We start from the raw sequence: 21238 nt of genomic DNA on the forward strand, positions 1-21238 counted from the left end.
CAAAATTATGAGTTTTTTACTTTTAATTGATGCAGTTGAGTTTTTTCCCATAAAATGAAGAACATTTGTTATGGTAAGAATAAAATAAATGTCACTTTTTTAACAATATTAATTCATAATAATTACTACGAAGGAAAAAATTTAAAGTTTCTCAGAAGCTCACAAACAATAAGAAACCATCTTACAAATGTATACACAAAACTAAGTATTCCCAACTTTCCCTGAAAAGTAGTAATTCTCATTAAGGGTCAAAAACAATGTGCTAGATGCCTCTCTGCCCTCACCACCACTTCTCCCAGCACTAAAAGGAAGACACAAACCAAGCTTCCTCCAAAAATGAATTGAAAAGGTTTTGATATTCAATTCTCTACATTATAGGAATAACAGGAAGAGAATAATAGTCTGGGGGAAAATGCAAGTACAAAAAAAAGTAAAATGCAGTTGTTACCAGTTCTGCAAAGGCACTTCCTCCCTAGTTCCCGAGTTAAAAGATTCTTCCCTCAGGTCTAGAGTCAGTTTCAAGTGACCTGAGGGACAAATGGCATTTTACAACTGCTTTGACAGTTAAAGAAAAAAGCTCAGTGTAAATGAATTAAAAATATAATTCAAATATATTAATCATTAACAAAAGCATGTACTTCCCAAATCCTAAGCCAAGAACATAAATGAGCAGTATCTCCAACAGTTGCAAAGACATATTTTTAAAGCAAAATATATAATATTTACATAACTAAAAAAAACTGACAAGGAATGCTATAATGCCACACTATAGTAATAAAGTGAGATAAGATTATCTTCTTACTGTTGATAATTTTTATTACTATAATAAACTATGATTCCCCAAAAGAACCTTTTCTTCATGTAACAGTAAGCTATGACACACTTTTTTTTTCCTAAATTGACAGAAATCAATCACCTGGTTCAAGATTTTAGAATCAGACATACAAATAAGACACTTTCTTTATGTGACTTAGTCCCCCACCAAAACAATCTTTCAAACAACAAAGTTATAAAAAGCAGAAACTATTTCAGAAAATAGCTATAATTAGTCTGAAATACTAAGCCAGTTATATTTAAATACATTCAACATTACAACATATGGTCTCTTAAAAAGACAAATTATTTAAAGAAACAATCCAACTTTTTCACATCACCCCAAATATTAAAACCACTATTCACCATATTCCTGAGCAACTCTTTCCTTACAATTTAAAGAACAAAAATTTCTATTCTGGCAAGTTATTTATCCACACATTTTAATCAATAAATGCTTTCTATTGTGCATTAACATCCCCATCTGCTGGAACCTAAGTTCTAACCCATAAAAGATTCCTGAATACAAAAAAATTGCAGTAGAGATTCTACGACTACTTAGAAATACAATTTTAAAATCTAATTCCTTTTCTGTACCTCCTAGGACTTTAAAAGCTTTTTAAAAAGTCATACATATTCTTCTTTCACTGATATTATTCAGAAGAACTCACCACATTTAAATGTTTTGCCTGTTATTTCCTCTTCTGTTCCTAGACTTCATGGTTAAGCTACAAAACACTATTTCAAAGAGAACTAGCCCCTTTAAAGAAACTATCTTTCTGGATCATACCATTATAAATTACACACAACATCTGCACACACACACACACTCACCACAAATTTAAAAATATATGAATACTTTTCTCAAATTTGCTGGGCAATGGCTAAAAGCTAATAAAAACAGCAAAACAAAAAAAAAAAAAATTTAGTTAAGTGACAACATCGAAAAGTCAAAAACAAGGGTCAGGTATGTAGCTCAGTGGTAGAGGGCTTGCAAGGGGGGAAAAAGAGTCCAAAACAAGATTGGGTACAAAATAAAAACTTACTATACACAGAATAAGATCCCATCCTCCCAAATTATAATTATTTAGAAGAACAGGTTACTAGCTATACCTGTAATTTGTAATATGTCAAAAGTGGATGAGATAATTTTAATGATAATTTTGTTTACTATTACTAATAATATGATTTTGAGGATATCATATGTATTATGATATATATGATACATGATACATATGACACATGATTTATGATTTTTAAGGATATATTGTAGGAGACAGTAAGTTAAGTAACTATTCCATCATCAAGAGTAACATTGCTTTGATGTTGAAAAAATGTACTTTGAAATTAGCAGTAAGGTTCAAAGTAAAATGCAAACACAAACATGAACTCACAAACTTTAAAATCAACACTTCTAGCTCTGTCCATAGTTCTTCCCAACAATGATGAAGTACATTTGTACATTTAGCACCTAAGTTTAAGTCCCTCATACCATTTCCAAGGAAAAGAACCTTGAAGAACTGGCTATTTCTAGCTATGGGGCAGAGAAGACACAAGGGGAATGTGCCCTAGAAAGTGAGGAAAATTTCAAAAGACACAGGAGCCATTTTGATTACTAGTAATGGTCAAAGCTATGACAATTTGAACATCAAAAACAATAATTACAGTAGATTTATGTGTATTCAGTCTATGGAATCCGTGACCCATAATGAAGATCATAAAACAGAAACAGAAAAAATTCATTGGTCACCATGAGAGGCAGCTAGCAAGTCAACAATTTACTTTGGGAACCAACCTATAATGACAAAGACCAAGCATCTATTTGCTTTCCCAGTAGAAACCTATTTCAAAATAGCAATACATTTCCTGTCAGTGAGAGAAAGCCCTATACCTTTCAAGAATACCAAAATAATAACTATAGAAAGAATGACAGAATTAGAAAATTTCATGGTATAAGTTCTCATGATGGGGCAATCTACTGCTATGATTTGACTAACTCCTGGTCCAAAGGGGGGGGGGGGGGACCTAACCTTAGAGTGGAAGGATCCATCCATAATGAGTCTAACTCTAGTACTTCAAAAATGCTAGAACCAGTCTCTGCACCTCCTGACTTTGCAAAGTGAAGTATACAGCAGCACTTGTGTGTATGGTAACCAGAGATGCTACACTTGGGCCTATTTTATCCTTTAAATCTAACTTCCAATGAACTAGATATACAGGGCATGAAGGATTAATTTCCTAGACAAAGAAGGTAAATAGAGGCATAAAAAAGTTCTATATTTTAAGATTTAAAGTCAAAACAACCAGATTCAACAAATGGTACTACTATTTTGGCTTGGGCAACTCAGTTATGAAGAACAGTTTGGTTACAACTACAGAAATCCAAACATGGGGTGTCATTTGTTTATGTGTAGGATTAACCCATTTTGTTTCATGTGACATCACTATACAGAAAAATGCTAATTTTTAAATAGACAAATACATTTAGGGATGGAGTGTCAAGATATCTCTAATGTACTTTAAATAATAAACAAAAAATATAGGTAAAAGTAGTAAATTGGATGGATGTTGACTATAGTGAAAGTTACCAAAAAGTCTTCACTGTACTCTGTAACACAGATTTAACAGCTCAGTGAGATTAGATGGAACTCCTCTAACTCATTAATCCATAATAGACTCCCAAGTCAAGAATTTCTTCAATGCTCTATAACTGTCTTAGAAATTAGGCTCAATTCTCTCAAGTAATCAAAAACTGAGCTGACAACTAAACAAATGAGCCCCACATGTTGTCAATACTGCAGAATGAATACACTAACTTGTAGATAAGAGGGAAAGAAAAACCATGGGTATTTGTTTCTAGTTAAAACACTAAAAATCTCTAAAGAGTTTCAGCCTAAAATACAGAAAACTCAGCAAATGAATACTCTTGTTAATTACTATTTTGAGAAAATATAACCATCCAAAACAAATTTTTTTCTGGGTTAGGACTGTAGCTTAGTGGCAGAGCACCTGCCTATGTTTAAGGTCCTCAGTATATTCCTCTGAACTGAAAAAGAAAAACATCCTAATGGGTTAAGGACATTCAACACTTAATTCTTCACACTGCATCTAATTTCTACTTACTTAAGCTCATATGTTCACTACACTCTTAATAGTTTATCCACAAAGATTTCGTTATGACAACCCAATATTTTACTGATTCTCTACAACCTTAAGAATAAAATTCAAACTATTAATTCTGGCATTTAGGGCTGCGGAGATAGCTCAGCTGGTAGAGTGCTTGCCTCGCAAGCACAAGGCCCTGAGTTCAATCCCCAGTACCGCAAAAAAAAAAAAAAAAAAAAAAAAAAAAAATTCTGGCATTTAGGCCCCTCACAAGACCACCACCACCCCCTCCAGGGTTCTCATCCTCACTTAGTTCCCACCACTCTCCCTGTGTTTGCCGGGCCAACTAACAGTCTATACACACTTTCTGACCAAGTCTCACAGCGGCCATCAGAACCACTTCTTGGAGCATCCCCTGCCTTCCTCTTCACCTCACTAAACACTATCAGCTGTTAATGCCAACTCTAGTTCCACTGCTCCAGAAAACCTCGCAGGACACTTCAGCTCAGTGTAACTTCTCCCAACTACAGCATGATAGCAGCGAGTGATTCTCATGTACATAAAAACTAGCCAACATTCACATGAACAAAAATTACCTTTCTCCCCTTTTCACTTTTCGCTCTCTATACAAGTGCTTAGCTTACCTGACTGCTCATTCCGTTCTAAAGAACCTAAAAATGTTGCTGCTGCTACCTTCTAGTATGAACAGCTCTACTGAATTTTAGGATAAGAAAAAAGCTAATAATTCCATTTACAGATGAAAAAGCTCAGGTCAGAAAGGTTACACATCTTGTCCAAGATGATCAAACTAACACTGCAGCCATGAGTAGAACCCACATCTACAGTCACAGAACTCTTAGCACTTTACCAGTTTCATTAGCTTGTGACACAAACTCCTCATCTTTACGCACGCTGAGCAAGCTGAACAAGCACATGTGCGGGCACACACATGCTGAGTTAGCACTGACTACCTTCCACAACAACGCGAGGACGACTGCAACACAATGATGGCAGCAAATAGGCACAGGAAATTTCAGAGTACTCTATTTGTCCCGGATTTGAAATTTTTTTTATTTTTTCTTAAAAAGTATTCCCCTACCAATTAATAACTGTATCAAAGGGATACAATTACTGTAACAAAGAAAACAAGGAACTTGGCTAGATTTTTTTAATAATCCTGAACGGGCAGTCAGTCCTCCTTCCCGATGCATCAGAAACAGTCATGCAGTGGTTCCCCTGTACGGCACGCACTCACTCCGCTCAACTCACAGAGAACCACTGGCCTGTGCATCCAACACTAACCTAAAACCATGTTCTTGACTCAAATCACTTAGCGATGGTACATCTCTCAATCAGAAATGTCGTTCCCTCTTGAGTGGTTTCCCTCAAGTAGTTATTAAAAATAGCAGTGCACACTAATTTGTACTAGAATATTTAAAGGAGACTACATCCTTTAGTAACAAAGTTGTTTACGTGAACAGGTTGAAATTCTCCAAAAAAAACCTTCATTTCTGAGTTGTGGTCTCTTAAGTTTCTTCTCCCCATTTAAAAAATACATATTCTACCTCCAAGAAATTGACCAGATTTGTTCAAGTTCAACATAACCCAAAATTAGCAAAAAAAAAAAAAAAAAGCCATTTGCTTTTTCTTTGTTTACAACTTGAGACAATGCAGTTGTTTTTTATATATGGAAATATACATGAAGTTCTTCTACAGTTTTTACATCACAAAATACATCAAAGGGTAAAACTCCAAGTCTTGCTCCAGCAGTTACAACCTTGCCTTGTCATGTGGACAAGTTGCCACCTCTCCAGACCCGAGACTCTGCACATATGCAATGAAGATAACCCCTGCCTTTCAGATTCTGGCAGTCCTGAAATAGGTTGTCTTTTGATATTACTTTAACCTTCCCTACACTGAAACACATTTGAAAAGAAATATTTTTCTTCTAGTTTTCTTTTTCCCTACAGAGCTGTTAAATACTATCTGTAATACAATTGCGACACCATAAAATAAAATCGAAAGTTTATGAATGTCTTAAAACAAACAAAAAAACCTGCATGTGTTTATCACACACTTTCCTAATTCTTCTCTTAAAGGCAATACATTTTTGTTGTTTAATTTTTCCTATATATTTCAAACCACGAAGTCAGCTTAAAAGACCAAGGATTCCCCAAGAACTTGCTGTTACTAGCCAGGTAATGGTGCCCAGTCTTTTGACTTGTCCTACACGAATGCCAAAAGCAAGGTATTTATTTAAGACCTGGTACCTTTTCAATCCTGGGCCAATATTTCATTATTTCAAAGGCTTCCTTCTCTGGAACTTACCATCTCCAGCACCCTCTCTCAAATGCAGTGCACAATGCATCTCTTCCTCTGCAGACACAAACACATGCGCACACATGCCCTTTCCTTATACGGTTGCCCTAACAAGGGAACACTTTGTGGATTTAATCACATTTTGATCCCAACACACACCACTTGACAAATTCTGCTTATCATAAATAATGTGACAGAAATGACGGTAAGTTGATTCATTTCACAAGCCTCAAATATTAGTTCAATAAAACATGTAGGGCTGGGGAGATAGCTCAGCTGGTAAAGTGCTTGCCTCACAAGCACAAGGCCCTGAGCTCGATCCCCAGTACCGCAAAAAATAAATAAATAAAACATATAGATTAGAGTCAATATATGAAGTAAGTACAAACATCAGTGAAATTTTGTTAGACTTGATTGCTGAATTTCTCAAACAAGTTTCTACTTCAGAAAACTGAAGAAATTATGAAAACATTAAATAGCTGATTTTTTGCTAATTACAAGAATCCTAAACAAAGCACTTCTACAAGCTACCTGTTTCTTAAAAATTCATGGCATATCTTTAAACACTGTTACTGTTTGAGGAAACAAACAGTAAGGAGAGAGTTAAGTTTCAGTTCATTTCAATTGGTCTTCTAAGTAATGGCAGTGTTTAAAAACTGGCTTAAAAACACACATGTATTTAAAAAAAATTATTTGTGTTAAATGACAATCTACCACATATGATAACATTCAACTTTCTTGTAAATTAAGACGATCCATATCTTCTTTTATCCTCAACACACCAAAGCAGTACTTGGGGATGAGAGTTTTTCCTATTTATTGTGCCTTATTTGCATGTAATACAATATCTATTACTGACTTTTATATGTAAATAACTTTTAGAAGTTTACCTGCATAATTTCATAAATGTCAAAACTTTCAAGAACCAAAATGAGCACTGATAGTTTTTCAGTTTTTGTGATTTATTCATGGGCTGAATAGGAACTAAACTGTTTAAGTAAAGCAATTGCACCTTTCCAATTCCCATTCAACCCAGGCATCGTGGAACATGCCTGTAATCCTGGGTACTTGGGAGGTTGAGGGAGAAGGATCACAAGTTGGAGGCCAGTCTCAGTTTAGAGAAACCCTGTCTCAAGATAAAAAATAAAAAGGGCTGGGGATGGTATATAAAGTAAAATTAATAGTGGTAAGATTAATCAGTATTATTTTTAGTACCTAAGGGCAAGTACTGTGCTACAAATAATATTGATATTTCTGTACACGACGGCTTAATTTCTCAAAAGTGTCAGACAATGTTTCTAATGACATCTCCGTGTTTCATTTTTAAAAAATCATGCACATTCCGTTTTTAGAGAAACTAAAAATATAAAAGAATATGGGGTGTCAATGTGTTTATTAATTCAACAAAAACTCAGGTATCCACATGCCAGGCTCTAAGGTGAGCACCTTCAAGGAACCAAATTCCCACAGCTGACAGAAACAAAACAGATGACGATATTCCAACATTAACAGTGGTGATAAAGTAGCACGTACGGCAAACCGGGTATGTATTCACAATCGCTTAACAGTCAGAATAACATAATAAACTCTAATGACTAATAAGCTGAACATTTTTCTTTTTCTCTTAAATGAAAAGAAGGCTATAAGAAATCTCTCTTGGACATTATATTTAATGCTATTTAGGGCCCCAAGACAGAAATGCCTATTTTTAAAAATGGCATATGCATTCCCAAAGAGTTCTCATTACAAGAAAAAAATTACTGAGCTTAAAATTCACATTGAACTGCTGATGTCATATAAAGGGATCACAGGAAAAACTAAAGTCCACTGTGCTACAAAAGTCCTGTCAACCATGTAAGTAAAAATCTGGTGTATAATTCTAATCATGATCCCCTGACATGGGCTCACTCACTATCTCCCCCACACACACCCATCGACCCCTTGGCCTTAAAATAGAATTTTAGGTATTTTGCAGCAGGTGACATACCAACAGCAGAAAGTTACTCAGTGGGCTATCTTCTAAGTTAGCAAAAACAAACAAAACCCAACAGTTACAGTAATTTCCATCTCTGACAGAAAAGGGCAATTTTTGCACACAACTGCATTAACAAACAAATCAGACAAACTATATTAGCTACATTGAATTTCTCAAGTAAACTGAACTGTAGTTCCATTTTATAAAAAGCTGCTCCTGTGACCTCACTGGTATAATTTTCTTAACAAGAACAAAAGAAAAAAACCCTTACATTTCTAAGATAATTGGTCTCAAAAAAGGAGCATCTGAATCATGTTTCAGTAAAGGCCAGGTCAAAGCAGTAGGGTTTATTTACCTCCATTTCACCACAGAATTAATTCCCTTTTTAAAAAACCAAAAACAAACAAACACCAAAAAACACTTGCTCTTATGGAACCTGATGAAGTTCCATCCAGTTCCAAGACGGCAACAGTGCTGCAATAATAAGAGAAACGTGATGTACACAAAGCACTTTTAAAAAATCAGATGCAGGCTGGGAATGCAGCTCAGTGGCACAGTGCTTGCAGAGCAGGCCTAGGCCCCAGGACTGAACCACAGCAAAAAACAAAGTCAAATGCACTTGTTTCAGCTGGATATTCTCACAATCATTTAGGAAAAGGGGTTCATACCCAACCCATGGGTAAATTTGGTTGGCAAGACATTTTTATTAACTCAATTGTTATATACCTTTGAAAGTATAACATACTATAAAAAACATATACACTGGGTAAAGTTTAAAAAGGAACTACCTTTTCTAAGTCAAGCTTAGAAAGTACAGAATAAATGCTGAATAAATACCCTAGAACGCAATACAAATGATCTTTTCCATTACTGCCACATATAGCTGGTGACACCTCCTGGGGAAGGAGGAAGAAGGACAATGGAAAGAACAGCAGATGATAAAATGCTGGGCCTTTTATTATCACAACTAGTGCAAGGGTTCATGTACAAAAATAGAATCTCAGCTTCAAACCAACAGATTAATTACCCCACCTCAAGTAAAATCTGTCACAGACATTGATTACTGTCAACAATGATTCCTTCAACAAAAAGAGCACTAAAATTCTAAGAAACTGTACAGCCAAGTAATATTCAAACCAAAGCTTTTGTAGAGCAGCTAGCTTCTCAAAAAAATTAAAAATGAAATCAAGAAAACTACACGAACAAGATTCAATAAGAAATGCATAGAAAATAGACATTTACATGGAAAAAATGTTTATTAAGCAAGTTTTAATTTAAAGCATTTTTGTTCATTTTAAGAAAAATTTTTACCATGAAGAATACAAATCAGAAAATGAAGATGAATTTTTGAAACCATTAATGAAGAATCTTGTTTTTTTTTCTGAGTCACACTAAATTTCCTAATATCCACAAAAAGATTTAGACTATCATTCCTCACAAACTGTATTATAAATTTTTAAATTTTATCATCAACTTTAACCTCCCCACTGCCTTGAAAAAGAAAAAAAAACCTTTAAAAAAATGAAAACTCAAAATCTGACTTTTAAATACTACCCTGTCCTCCATTTTCCTCTAGTTGGGATTTTTAAGTCCAATTAATTTTATTTTCCACCTTCTCAATTCTAAATTGCAAAATTTCATCAACACATAATTTGCATTCAACTACTGCTGTTGTTTCTCATTTCCAGGACCAAAGAATTTTTAAGTCTTTAAAACGAAACATTAAAGGAAAAAAAAAAAAAATCTTTGTGTAGTAACTCCCTGTTAACTCCTCTGTGTAGCTCTTTCCCACGGATGGTCTCAGGGCTCTGCTGAAAACTTTCTGGGGAGAGCAGTTGAAGACCATCTATAATCCTGTGATCATCTCTAACTTCACTAAAAGATTAGTATTGGGATTAACAAGTGAAGTTAGGTCCTTTATGTAACTGGACCAACCAAAATATATTCTCAATTTCAAAAAACAACCTTGTTGAAGATACTTGGGAGGAAAAACTGGCAACTCGACACAATAAACTAAACAATAAAACTAAAAGTGTCTATAATCAAGATATAGACTAAAGGTTAACTTTAATTTGGCATGAAAATAAATGCTCATTCTCAAGCACTGACATTTTAATAAAGCAGGAAAAACTCAGCAACACTTAACTCCCAAATGTACAACCAGCCAAATAAAAACTCTCCAACTGAGAGGAAAAATATTTTAAAGCATATTAGTTGAAAAATATCTTGAAACAAAATTGTCGAAGAGGCTCATTCAAAATTGGTATTTATCAGAGTATGCCTACTCTAAAGTAAAATCTTAATTTCATTAATCACTAAAGTAAAACTTAGAGATTCATATGAATTTAATTTTTTTCAAGCATTAATAGACAAAAGAAAATATAATTCCTAACCACAAACAGAAGTCATGATTAATTTGTTTTGGACAATGACAGCCACAAAGGGGTAAAGCACAACGTGCCAAAATTCACAATTAAATCATCCAACAAGAAAAAAAATGCGATGCACTTAAGAAACGATACTTTTCTTAAGTCCAATTAAGTTTATAATAAGGCTAACAATTACAGGAAGCAGCGTATTCCACACTGAGGAATAGCCCCCTTTCCTGCATGTTTGTACTGTTCTGATAAAAAACAATCCAACTTCCTAGTCATTATGCTGTCCATTTTAAACATGCTAGCTAGCACACTGAAGCAATCTACGCAACCGGGAGTTGAAAGGGTGAAGGACAGACAAAAATGAAAGAATAAGATATATAAAAAAGGAGAATCACGGTCCTTAAGAACCTATCACCCTAGTGGCCTTCCACATCTAAAACTCAGAGGGTCACTAATTCCAGCCAGAAGGAAAGAAACAAACCTTTGTTAGAGACAATGAATAACTGAAATTTCTAGATTTGAAAGACTAAAAATTATTAAAGGTTAGAAACATAAGTACCCAACTGCAAGTTAATTTGGAGATTTCAGATGAACATAAAAGCACAAATAAGAAGCCTTTTAAAACTAATCAAATGAACTCAGTTTTTTAAATAGCATACAAAAGATAGAAGTACTTCGTAACTTTTTATAATTTCCTATACCATTCAATTTAATTTAGCATTTTGGGAATGCAATTTAACTTTAATCAACTCTAAATAGTCAAGATCTATGTTTGTTTCATGTACACAAAGGATTCCTTCTAAACAACTGTACTCAAAATTGTTACTAATATTCCTTAAACTTTAACTTAACCAACATATACCAAAAAAAAAAAAAAACATTGCGTAGTATTTTCTATGTTCGTAAACACATTTATGAACATACAGTGGCAGATGAAAATTAAGTTTCAACTAAACTTAAAAACAGGTCAAATTATTGAGTATGATACGCGTTTCCGTGGTTAAAAAAAATAACTGGCGCCCCTTAGCGCTCACATTTGGAAATATTCAATTTAAGAGTTCCAGCTTGCTCGTTTTTTTTTCTTTTTTTTTTTTTTTTTTTTTTTTGACATTCCAGAAAGTTTTCTGCCTCCACAATCTTTCAAATGCCAACACAAATAGGAGAAGCAGAACCCCTTAAAGGGCCAGCGCGTCGTCTCCGGAGCGACCGAGCGCCGCAGACGCGAGGGCCGGGTGGCGAGCGCCCGCGGCCAGACAGCTCCCGCTGTCCGCGTAGCGCCCAGGCGAAGCCCGCAGCGCGCAGCACCTCGCCGGCCCCGTTTAAAACCTGCCTTTGACTTTCCAGTCCCCAAGCCGCGGGACTCTCCTAACTCCCCTACCACGGAGAGATTTCCGGTCTTTTGTTCTTCCTTGACATTCCGACTCCCGGGGCTCCAGTCTCCTTCCCGGGTTCTACGTGAAAACCCCCGAATTCCTGGGGCCCTCAGGCCGGGGTGCGTCCCCGCAGCGCGCGGCCTCGGCGTCCTCCGGGCGGCCGGCGGCTCGGGCCCCAACTCTGCTGCGAGCGCCGAGTCCGCCGGCCGCCTCGCGGCCAGGGAGTCGGCGCTCGGGTCGCCGCAACTCTCCGGCCCGGCGTCGGCCGTCAGGCTCGGCCGCGTAGCCCGCGGCGCCCCGCCGCGCAGCTCTCGCAAACTTTGGTCGGCGGGGCTCCGCCTGGCCCGACCCGGGCGGCGGCCGAGCACGCCCGCGCCGAGTTCCCGCGGCCCCGGGCCGGGCGCGGCGCCTCGTACCCCACCCCCAAAAAGTGAAGTCCAACTCCCAACTGCTCTCGCTTCCCCTCGGAAGGGCAGAAGTGCTGCCCGCCCGCACTTCGCGCTCCCGCGGCCACGGCGGCATGGCCCGAGGCCCCGGGGTCCCGCCCGCACGGCGGCGCGGCCGCCCGCAGAACCCGCCCGCCGTCGGGAGGGCGGCCCGGGACCCCGGCCTGCGCCGCCGCGGCCGCCTCCCCGCACTGCCACCGGGCCGGAGGCGCCCCGTCCCCGCCCGCCCGCCGCGCGCCGGCCGCCTTTGTGCGCCCGCCCGCCCGCCGCCCCGCCGCCGCCGCCGCCACCGCCGGCCTCCCGGCCCCGGGGCGCGCGTCCCGCCCGGCCGTGACCTTCCCGCCGCCCCTCCGTCCCGGGCGGGCCGGGCCCGCCGGGCCGCTCACCTTCGTCCAGCAGCCGCTCGAGGTGGTTGAAGATCCCGCAGAAGTTGGGCAGGCTGCTCATGAGCTTCTTGTCGTTCATCAGCTGCATCAGGTAATCTGGGGTGGGCTTCGGCTTCTCCTTCGTTTCCATTTCCCCGACCATATTCCAGGCTCCGCAGCTCACTCCGCCCGCCGCCGCCGCCGCCGGAGAGGAGGAGGGGCGGGGGCGAGCCCCGGCCGCCGGCCGCTCGGGACGCGGCGTCCCGCTCCGCGCCGGCTCCCGCTCCGGGCCCCGCGCCGAGCCCCGCGGCGGCCGGCTCCGCGCGCCCGCCCGCCCCCCGCAGGCACTTTCCGCCGCCCGACGCGCTCCGGCCGCCCTCGGCCGCCCGGGCGGCGCTCCCTCGCGAGGCCGGCGGCGGAGGCGGGTCTCCGAGTGCGGCGCGGGCCGCTGCGCCGCGCAGGACCGGGCCGCCGCTGCTGCTGTCGCGCCGCTCAGCGCCGCCGCCGGTGCGCGGGCTCGGGCTCTCTGCTGTCCCCGCCGCGGCGCTCTGCCGCTGCCGCCGCGCTCCGACTGCGCTCCTCCTCTTCCTCCTCCTCCTCTCCTCCTCCTCACTCACTTGGCGGCGGAGTTCGCCTCAGTTCAGGCGGCGCTGCCGGCGGCGGGGGGAGGGGCGGCGGGAGGGCCGGGGGCGGGGGCGGGCGGGGCCGCGCAGGGCGGCCGTTAGCGGGGCCCGGCCGGCGCGCTCCCGCCGCCCACCGCCCCCGGCCCGCCCGGCCGGGCCGCCGGCGCCGTGCTGCCTTCCCGCTCCGGCTTGGGCGGCCTGGGCGCCGGGACGGGTGGCCGCGGGCGGGGGCGCGGGGCGCCGCGGGTGGGGGCCGCGGGCGTGTGGGGCGGGGGCCGGTCGCCCCCGCGCTCTGCCGCCCGGAGCCGGGGCCGCGGGCGCGGTCGGGCGGGCGCGGTCGGCGAGAGGAATTCCCCGCGACGCGCCACGACGCGCCGGCGCTGCGCTCGCCGCCGCCGGCCCTCGCCTCCCGCCCGTTACTATAGTTTTTTAAGACCTCTCGTCCACCCTCTCCGCTACCCCCCAAAAAGAGATTTTTTTTTTTTTTTTTTTTAACGTCCTGTTGCTTCACGGGGGGACTCTCGGGGTGGGCGTCACGTGGCCCGACACGTAGCCGTGGGGCCCGAGAGCGCGTGCGCGCGGAGAGGCCGGTGGCCACGCCCCTTCCGAGGGTCGCCCCGCCCCGCCGGGCCCGCGAGCGCGCGGCGGGGGCGGGGCCCGGAGCGCGCCTGCGTGGGGCGGGGGGCGGTGGCAGCCTCGTGCCGTGTGGGGAGGGACCGTTCGGAGCTGAGCTGGCGCGGCGCCCTGGGTGTGGGGGCTGGGCGGCTTTGCATGGTGAGCCTGGGCCGTCGGACCCGCGCGGCGCCGGCTCCACTCAGGGACGAGTCCGGGTCACGACTGCGGGTGGGGCGGGAAGGCGAGAGTTGGGTCCCGGGGCCCGCCGCAATGTGCCTGCGCAGCGCTCCCGGGTGGAGCCCGCGTGGCGACCCTCCCGTCGTCGTCTGCGTTCCCTGCGGTGCGGCGAGCCGCTGGGAGGCTGGAAAGCAGCCCTGGACGCGGGCGGGAGTTCGCGGACACGCGTGCGCACCCACGGGCGGCGTGGGCGCGGTGCGCTGCGGGACGCGCGCCTCGGGAGGGGATGCTTGTTGCGCTGTTCCGTTATTCAGAAAGCGAATTGGATTCAGCAGTGACCGCCGCGGTGGCCCGAGTAGTGAGCGCAGCGTCCACAGTGTTTGAAACGCTTTGCTTCGTGATGGCAAAAGGGTTGTGTAATAGAGTGAAGTCACCGTATGAAATAAAGAGCATATACAGCTTGAAAAGCAGAAGTCAACATTTATATTTACAACATTATTTTTTGAAAAAAATCATACAGAGGGCAAGAGGTTTTTTAATAAAATATAATGGATTTCAAATACTTGAATTGCTTGGAGCACAATTTTCTGAACTGCAACTGTGAAGTCCTCTTTGATTTATGAAACTTGCCAGTCATTAAATCTGCGTCTGCGTTTATTGCAAGTTCTTTATAACGTGTTCAATTAATGTACACAAATTATTTAACATCAAATTATCCATTTGAGAGTTATAAGCGGCTGAAATTTTTTGATGATCATGTCTTCCTGTGGTTTGACTGAATTTAGGAGTGTATTATTGTCAACTGCATTAGATGTCTGAGGAGCACTTCTATGTTGTGCTCAAGGTACTAAAAGAATTTGAGCAAGTATTTCTTTAGCCAGCAGCTTCTGACTTTTTCATTGAAAAGCCACCGAGATCTTTTTTCCTTGTTTTATAATTACATTACTTGGTAAAGGGAATGGATTAGCATTGGTAGACAAAGTTAAAAACATGTAACCCTCAAATATTTTAAATTCCCCAAGGTCATGGCTGTTCTTAGAGCCATAGAATATTGACCTTCTTAGCTATCTATTTAAGGAATGAGTTGTGTAAACACAGGGAATAGTAATTTGATCAAAAACTGTTGCCCCTGTGTATCTTTTTTAATATTTTTTAAGTTGTCAATGGACCTTATTTTATTTATTTACATGCAGTGCTGAGAATGGAATCCAGTGCCTCACACATGCTAGGCAAGCGCTGTACCAATGAGCTAAGCCCCAGCCCCCTAAAGTATACTTCTTGAGTATGTGGAAGAAAGAACAAGGTTGTGATGCAGAATTGATCATTCGTTTATGTAAAAGATACAGTTCCTCTTCTTAGTTGGTTCATTTGTTTATTAATTTTCTGGCCCCTGTGCTAAATACTTCACCTATATATTTTAGCTAGTCATGGGTACAGCCTTGTGGCTTAGATTATACTGTTATTCTGTAAGAGGAAACCCAAGGAGAAAAAGGTTAATAACTTACTCAAGACTATAGTTATCGACTCCTGAGTTTGAGATTCAAATTCAGTTACATCCCAGAGCTCATGTTCTTTACCTTTTTACCAATACTCTCCAACAAATCCATCGAACCTTATGATGATGTTCCACCATTTTTGACTTACAGACACTGAGTTTTCATAAAGCTCAACTACTTTTTATGATCTAATTGAAACATTAGAATTAGAATTAAGGAACAATGACAGGCATTATTCATTTCCCATGCATTAATCCACTATGATTGGAGCACTTGGTAATAGGCACTCTGTGTTATCTTTTCAAGTATAAATGTTTAGTTTTCCTTTGTAGCTCATTTGCTTAGTTCTTATGCAGACTAGCATCTGCATCCAGCCAGCCATGGTCTATGCAGGTTGCCTGGCTTGGCTGCCAGAAACGCTACCAGATAAGACTTCCCTGAACACACCCAGCACATGGTGCAGCCAGCATGCACACACCTCATCTGTTATTCTATCTCCTTACCTCCTTTGAGATTCTTTCTGCAGCATTTCTTTGCACCCACCATGTCATGTTGTGGGCCATTTTGCCACCTGTCACTACACTAAGCTTTATGAAAACAAGATCACTGTCTTCTTTTGGAATTCCCAACATCCAGAACAACACATGATAGATAGTGTAAGCACTAATTACATATGTGTACCAATAAGTTCACAAATCCCTTACACAAACATTAGAGGTAAGCATGAGTAGCCATATTCCAGGGACAAGACCCTGGATTGCTTAAGAGCTGCAAGTAGCTGGTTGGGGTAGGGGGGAGTCCATACAGGACACTGACTTTGGAGCCACTGACCTTCCAAGTACCCCCCCACCCCTCCCTTTTCTCTCTCACATTCCTGCCTCAGCATTTTATGTATACATTACAGTATTAATTACCCAATATATGATAAATGCAACGAGGAACAGAAAATTTTTTGGGATACTTGGCTTATCTTCAAGAAACTACAGCATTGAAAATTTCTACAGAGAACTCCTCAGTTACATTATCACAACCATCATCTTAATACAGTATTCAGAAAATTAGCCTCCTCAAATGTATGTATGGAGTGAGCTTGGAGTTGAAGATCCTTGTAATAGCTTTCCACTGTGAAAAACATGTCATCTACTATGTTGACAATAAAAATGGTTCCACATTCTTTCAACATCAGTAATTAACAGGAGTGAAGATTAATTTTCTCTTCTCATTAAATTTCATTGGCTCATTTGCTTGTTGCTATTCTTGACATTTAAAATAGAAAATTATAGTATTCCAAACACTTCTGCCTTCATCACCATGGAGTTCTTGCAGGAACTGAAATGTTCTTTAGACTTAAGATTTGTGTTTAGTGACTTTTTGTCCCAATGTTCTTTTTAAAAATCTTAATCCTCAAATTGCCCTAAACAGGGAAAGGGACATTCTAGTATCTTTGTAAGTAATTGTTTGTTAACAGATTTCTTAAATACTCTTTTAAATTGTTGGGTGGCTTATCAGGTGCTATTCAAAAGATGGAAAATGACACATTTTAAGTCAGACTCTCTTGGTCTAATACTTTGAGTATCTGTTATAGGTAAATGCATGTCATTAGCCCTGAGCGTTTAGAGCTAAGCTAAGAGTTAATGGCACACATATTTGAAAAGTTAACTAATCACTCACAAGTGATGGCCAAGACCAAGTGCTGCAAGCTTGTCAGTGAGCACTACATTCCCTGCCTGGAAGCCTCAGCAAGATTGCATGGGAAGGGGGATTTGATTCCTGCTTGAGAGAAGAGAGGTGCTGGGGCAGGCACTGACAAAGACTTGGACAGTGGAAAAGTACCAGGCCTGGACTAGGAGTTCACACAGATGCCAGATTCTGGTGGCCTCGGATGTCACTTTGTTTGTAGATTAAGAGCCTTGGGAATTTTTTTTTTTTTAATGCAGGGAAATGAATAAATCAAATAGTAACATAGGTTCCCTTGCAGTGAGACATTCATCTCTTTTAGGACAAATACAGCATTTGTAAAATGGAAGGATTTGCTCTTCTCAGCCCCTCCAATGGTTTAACTGTGCTACCTCTTAACCCACTAACACAATGCTTCCAGATGTTACGCTAACATTAGCTTAAACCACTGCACAGTTGGTTAAATGTTAACTGACGGTGTAAGGTTTCTGCTCATTTGACCCTAAATGAAACTTAGAGGTAAAAAACACTCTCAGCCAGGATGCAGGCCCTTGTGCCATGTAATCCAACCTTCATTCCATGTTTAAACAGAATCAACTAAAATGTGACTATTATTATAGAACTGTGAAAGTGAATTAAATACATTTTGTTTTGTTCAACTTTCAGACTAATTCCTAGTTTATGATTGTAAAATAATTTCAGTTGTGTTCCCCTTGATTGGGTTAATTTATTATGGATCCAAAAGGATGAATCTGCGATTCAACTTGTTTAACCATTAAACAGGTATCATTTGATTCATAGTCTTGATTTAGTTTTCAGTAGCTTATATAGGATAAACATTTTATAAGCAAGGGAAATAACTGGGTCATATCCAAGATATTTAATCAAATTCCATTATCTTTTACTAAAATTAACTTAGAAACCATGAACCAAAAGAGAACTGACATTTATGGAGTCCCTATGAATTATCAGGCACTTTGGTTATTAGTTCTTGAGTTAATAATTATCCCCATTCTTCAGTTGAGGAAGCTGGGCTCAGAGGGTTAACTAAGTAACATGACTCCTGACCACAGCTGGTAAATGCTGGGGACAGGATTCAAAACACATTTTCAAAGTCCTAAATGTCTCAAGGCACATGGCTGGCCCTCCTGTAAGTTAAATTTAGATGCCCAGGAACTATGTCTTTTAATGACTGAAATAGTTGTCATCCTTGAATCTTTCTTCTTCTCCTTGGTCCTTGTGATGCTGAATCTTTTCAACCATTAAGGTCTTATATCTGCTAGTGCTAATAATGTTGCATGATTAAAAGATAGCTGTGCTGGGTATTAAAAAAAAAAAAAGGTCTCTCCTAACAACTATGAAATACTGAGCAAGTAACAGTCTATTTGAAAGTTGAACTAAGTGATCTTGGAGGTTGTTTGAAGTTTTAAAATTCTGATTCTGAATGAAATGTCTTCATTGAGATCAGCAAATTAACTTCGTTTTAGTTTAGTCTCTGTGCATAAGATAACACTATATATAGGTTGGGGGTCATGTAAATGGTAATAAGAAATGTACTTAAAAACCCGTAGTTATCCAATTTTGAACTCCTTATTGATTTTTTTTTTTAAATCATATTTAAGGATCTTTGTTTCCCTTGAGCATTACAATACCTTTGGTTGAAATCTTAAATTTTTTAGATTTTTCAAAGGATTAAAACCAAACTTTGATTTTCTTAACAAATTACAACCAAATAAAAAGTAGAAAACTAAAAACCTCTTAATAGAGAATCATACTATAAGTAGAACATAGGTTCCTTGTAGGTAATAGAGTCCAGGCCTTATTTCTTTCTCTCTTCTTAAAATGCTTTCTGTACAGTAGTTCACTTTCAGGGACTTGACATATTGCCCAGTGGTAGAGCACTTGCCTAGCATGTGTGAGGTTCTAGGTTCAATCCCCAGTATGGTACTGGGGAAATTATATAGTGCACTTCAATAATTACACATTTGAATAAATTAATAAAAAAAGATAGGAACACATAGGCATATTTGGGATCTTTGAAGAGCAAAGTTTCTAAAAATCTAAGTTTCCTTTGCCTTTAGTGATAAGGAAAAATAAGGGGACTGGCAAGGGCTTGGTGTTTGATTCCATGCATTCAGTTTTTGTTAAGGTAATTCAGTGTATTTTTGTTCTTTTGTCTTTTGTTGTTTTTGTACTAGGAATTGAACTCAGGGGTACTATGCCACTGAGCTACCTACCCAGAACATTTTGTTTTTTATTTCGAGACAGGGACCCACTAAGTTGCTCAGGCCCTTACTAAGTTGTTTGGACTGGCCTTGATCTTGTGATCCTCCTGCCTCAGCCTCCTAAGTAGCTGGAATTACAAGTGTGCACCACCACACCCAGTGATTCAGTGGTTCTTAAGAAGCATTTTGGAGCCAGGTGCAGAGTACACACCTGTAATCCCAGCAAATGGGGAGGCGGAAGCAGGAGGATTGCAAGTTGGAGGCTACCCTAGGCAACTTAGTGAGACAACATCTCAAAAAACAATGCGGGCAGGAGATGCAGCCCAGTAGTGAAGTGCCCCTAGGTTCCATCCCCAGTAAAACAGACACACGCACACACACACACACACACACACACAAATTTTTAAAAAAGAAAGAATAAGAAAAAAAAGTAGTAGTATTTTGAAGTATCAGAGACTTCTTTCTCAGCAAGAAGCATACAATTTGAGGCAACTGGTCCAAAGCATCCATAGTTCCCTGAGTTTGTATCAGACCAGAAATAAGTATTTCTTATTTTAACATTAAAGGGGCTTTTATAGTAATGATATTTTCTTCAAATTACTTTCACTTATTACTATTTGTGTGTATTATTAAAAACAATTCACAGCCCTGATAGTCAACTAGTTCAGCCTTGTCAGCTTGTACATTCTGAAAGATCTTCATAGCACTCAGTGAACGGTCACTGTGCTGAGCCACACTTCCCAGCCCTCCTTCCACAGCCCTGGGACTGTCCCCATGACCCCGCAGCCAGAGGCATGACTGCTGGCACCCTGTTCCCTCCAGGGCTAGCAGACATGCTGATCCTACCAAGTGTGAAAAACTTTTTCACTATCATCATTATTTGCATCAGCCTCTTTACATATTTAGAAAATTATTTTATTTCACATCATGCCCATTAAACCTGGGTTCACTATTTTTACTAATTGCAATAAAAATGGATAGTCCTTTGCTTAAAATACGTACAGACTCTTTGGACATATATCCAAGTTTAGAAAAAGGTTAGTGAAAATCATGTTATCCTGTTACAATGAAATATAAAATCCTTTATTTTACTTTCTGTTTTCCCCCAAATAATAAAAGAACAGGTTGTTGCCAGAGCTGAAAGATGATTAACTATCCTTTGATAAACTTTGTTTTCCTCACCGAGTGTCTCTACTGTTCTCTCTCACCAACCCTCTAGGGCTGGCCACTCTTGTTTCTTTGCTGAGCTGTGCAAGTAAACAGCATTTACTTGTTCCTACTCATTCGAAGCCAATCTGTTAAACTGTTACCATTACATATTACAGATCTTCAAGAGTCACCAACTTGATAACTTGATAATTAATCAGACTGTGTTATTCTGAATATCCATTGGTAGTAAACATTGTTTTTAGGCGGAAATAAAATGTAGCATGGTAAAATGACAAATGTTTTTTGTCCAACAGCTCCAGAATATGTGCCCTGTATTTAGAATGAGAGCCTGGGATTAAGTCTTAGGGACAAACGGCAAGCTAAAATTGCACAGGGGATGGGGCTTTGCCTAGGGAGGCAGGGGTTCTCTGTCCAGGCGAAGGATCAGAGGAGCAGCCGACACTGAGAAAGGACTAAGAAAATAAACTCTTAAATTGTGAAC

At 40.9% G+C, this 21238-nt stretch overlaps 1 protein-coding gene across 8 annotated transcripts in view; it reads right to left on the reverse strand.

Annotated features, from left to right (window-relative positions):
* The window catches only part of Qki (QKI, KH domain containing RNA binding), a 133211-nt gene extending 119841 nt beyond the window's left edge, over nt 1-13370 (reverse strand). For 5 of the 8 annotated variants that reach the window (XR_007109583.1, XM_047559437.1, XM_047559436.1 and 2 more), the window contains exon 1: nt 12796-13070. Coding sequence is in view for 7 of the 8 variants with exons in the window: in XM_047559437.1 (XP_047415393.1) it covers nt 12796-12937 (142 nt within the window). In the remaining variant the exon portion in view is untranslated. Of the gene's footprint in view, nt 1-12795 lie in introns of all 8 variants that reach the window. The other 3 variants (XM_047559439.1, XM_047559441.1, XM_047559440.1) reach the window with 1 other exon arrangement.
* Nucleotides 13371-21238: the final 7868 nt, after the last annotated feature.

This window comes from Sciurus carolinensis, chromosome 7 (assembly GCF_902686445.1).
Source record: "Sciurus carolinensis chromosome 7, mSciCar1.2, whole genome shotgun sequence".
Classification (NCBI taxonomy): domain Eukaryota; kingdom Metazoa; phylum Chordata; class Mammalia; order Rodentia; family Sciuridae; genus Sciurus; species Sciurus carolinensis.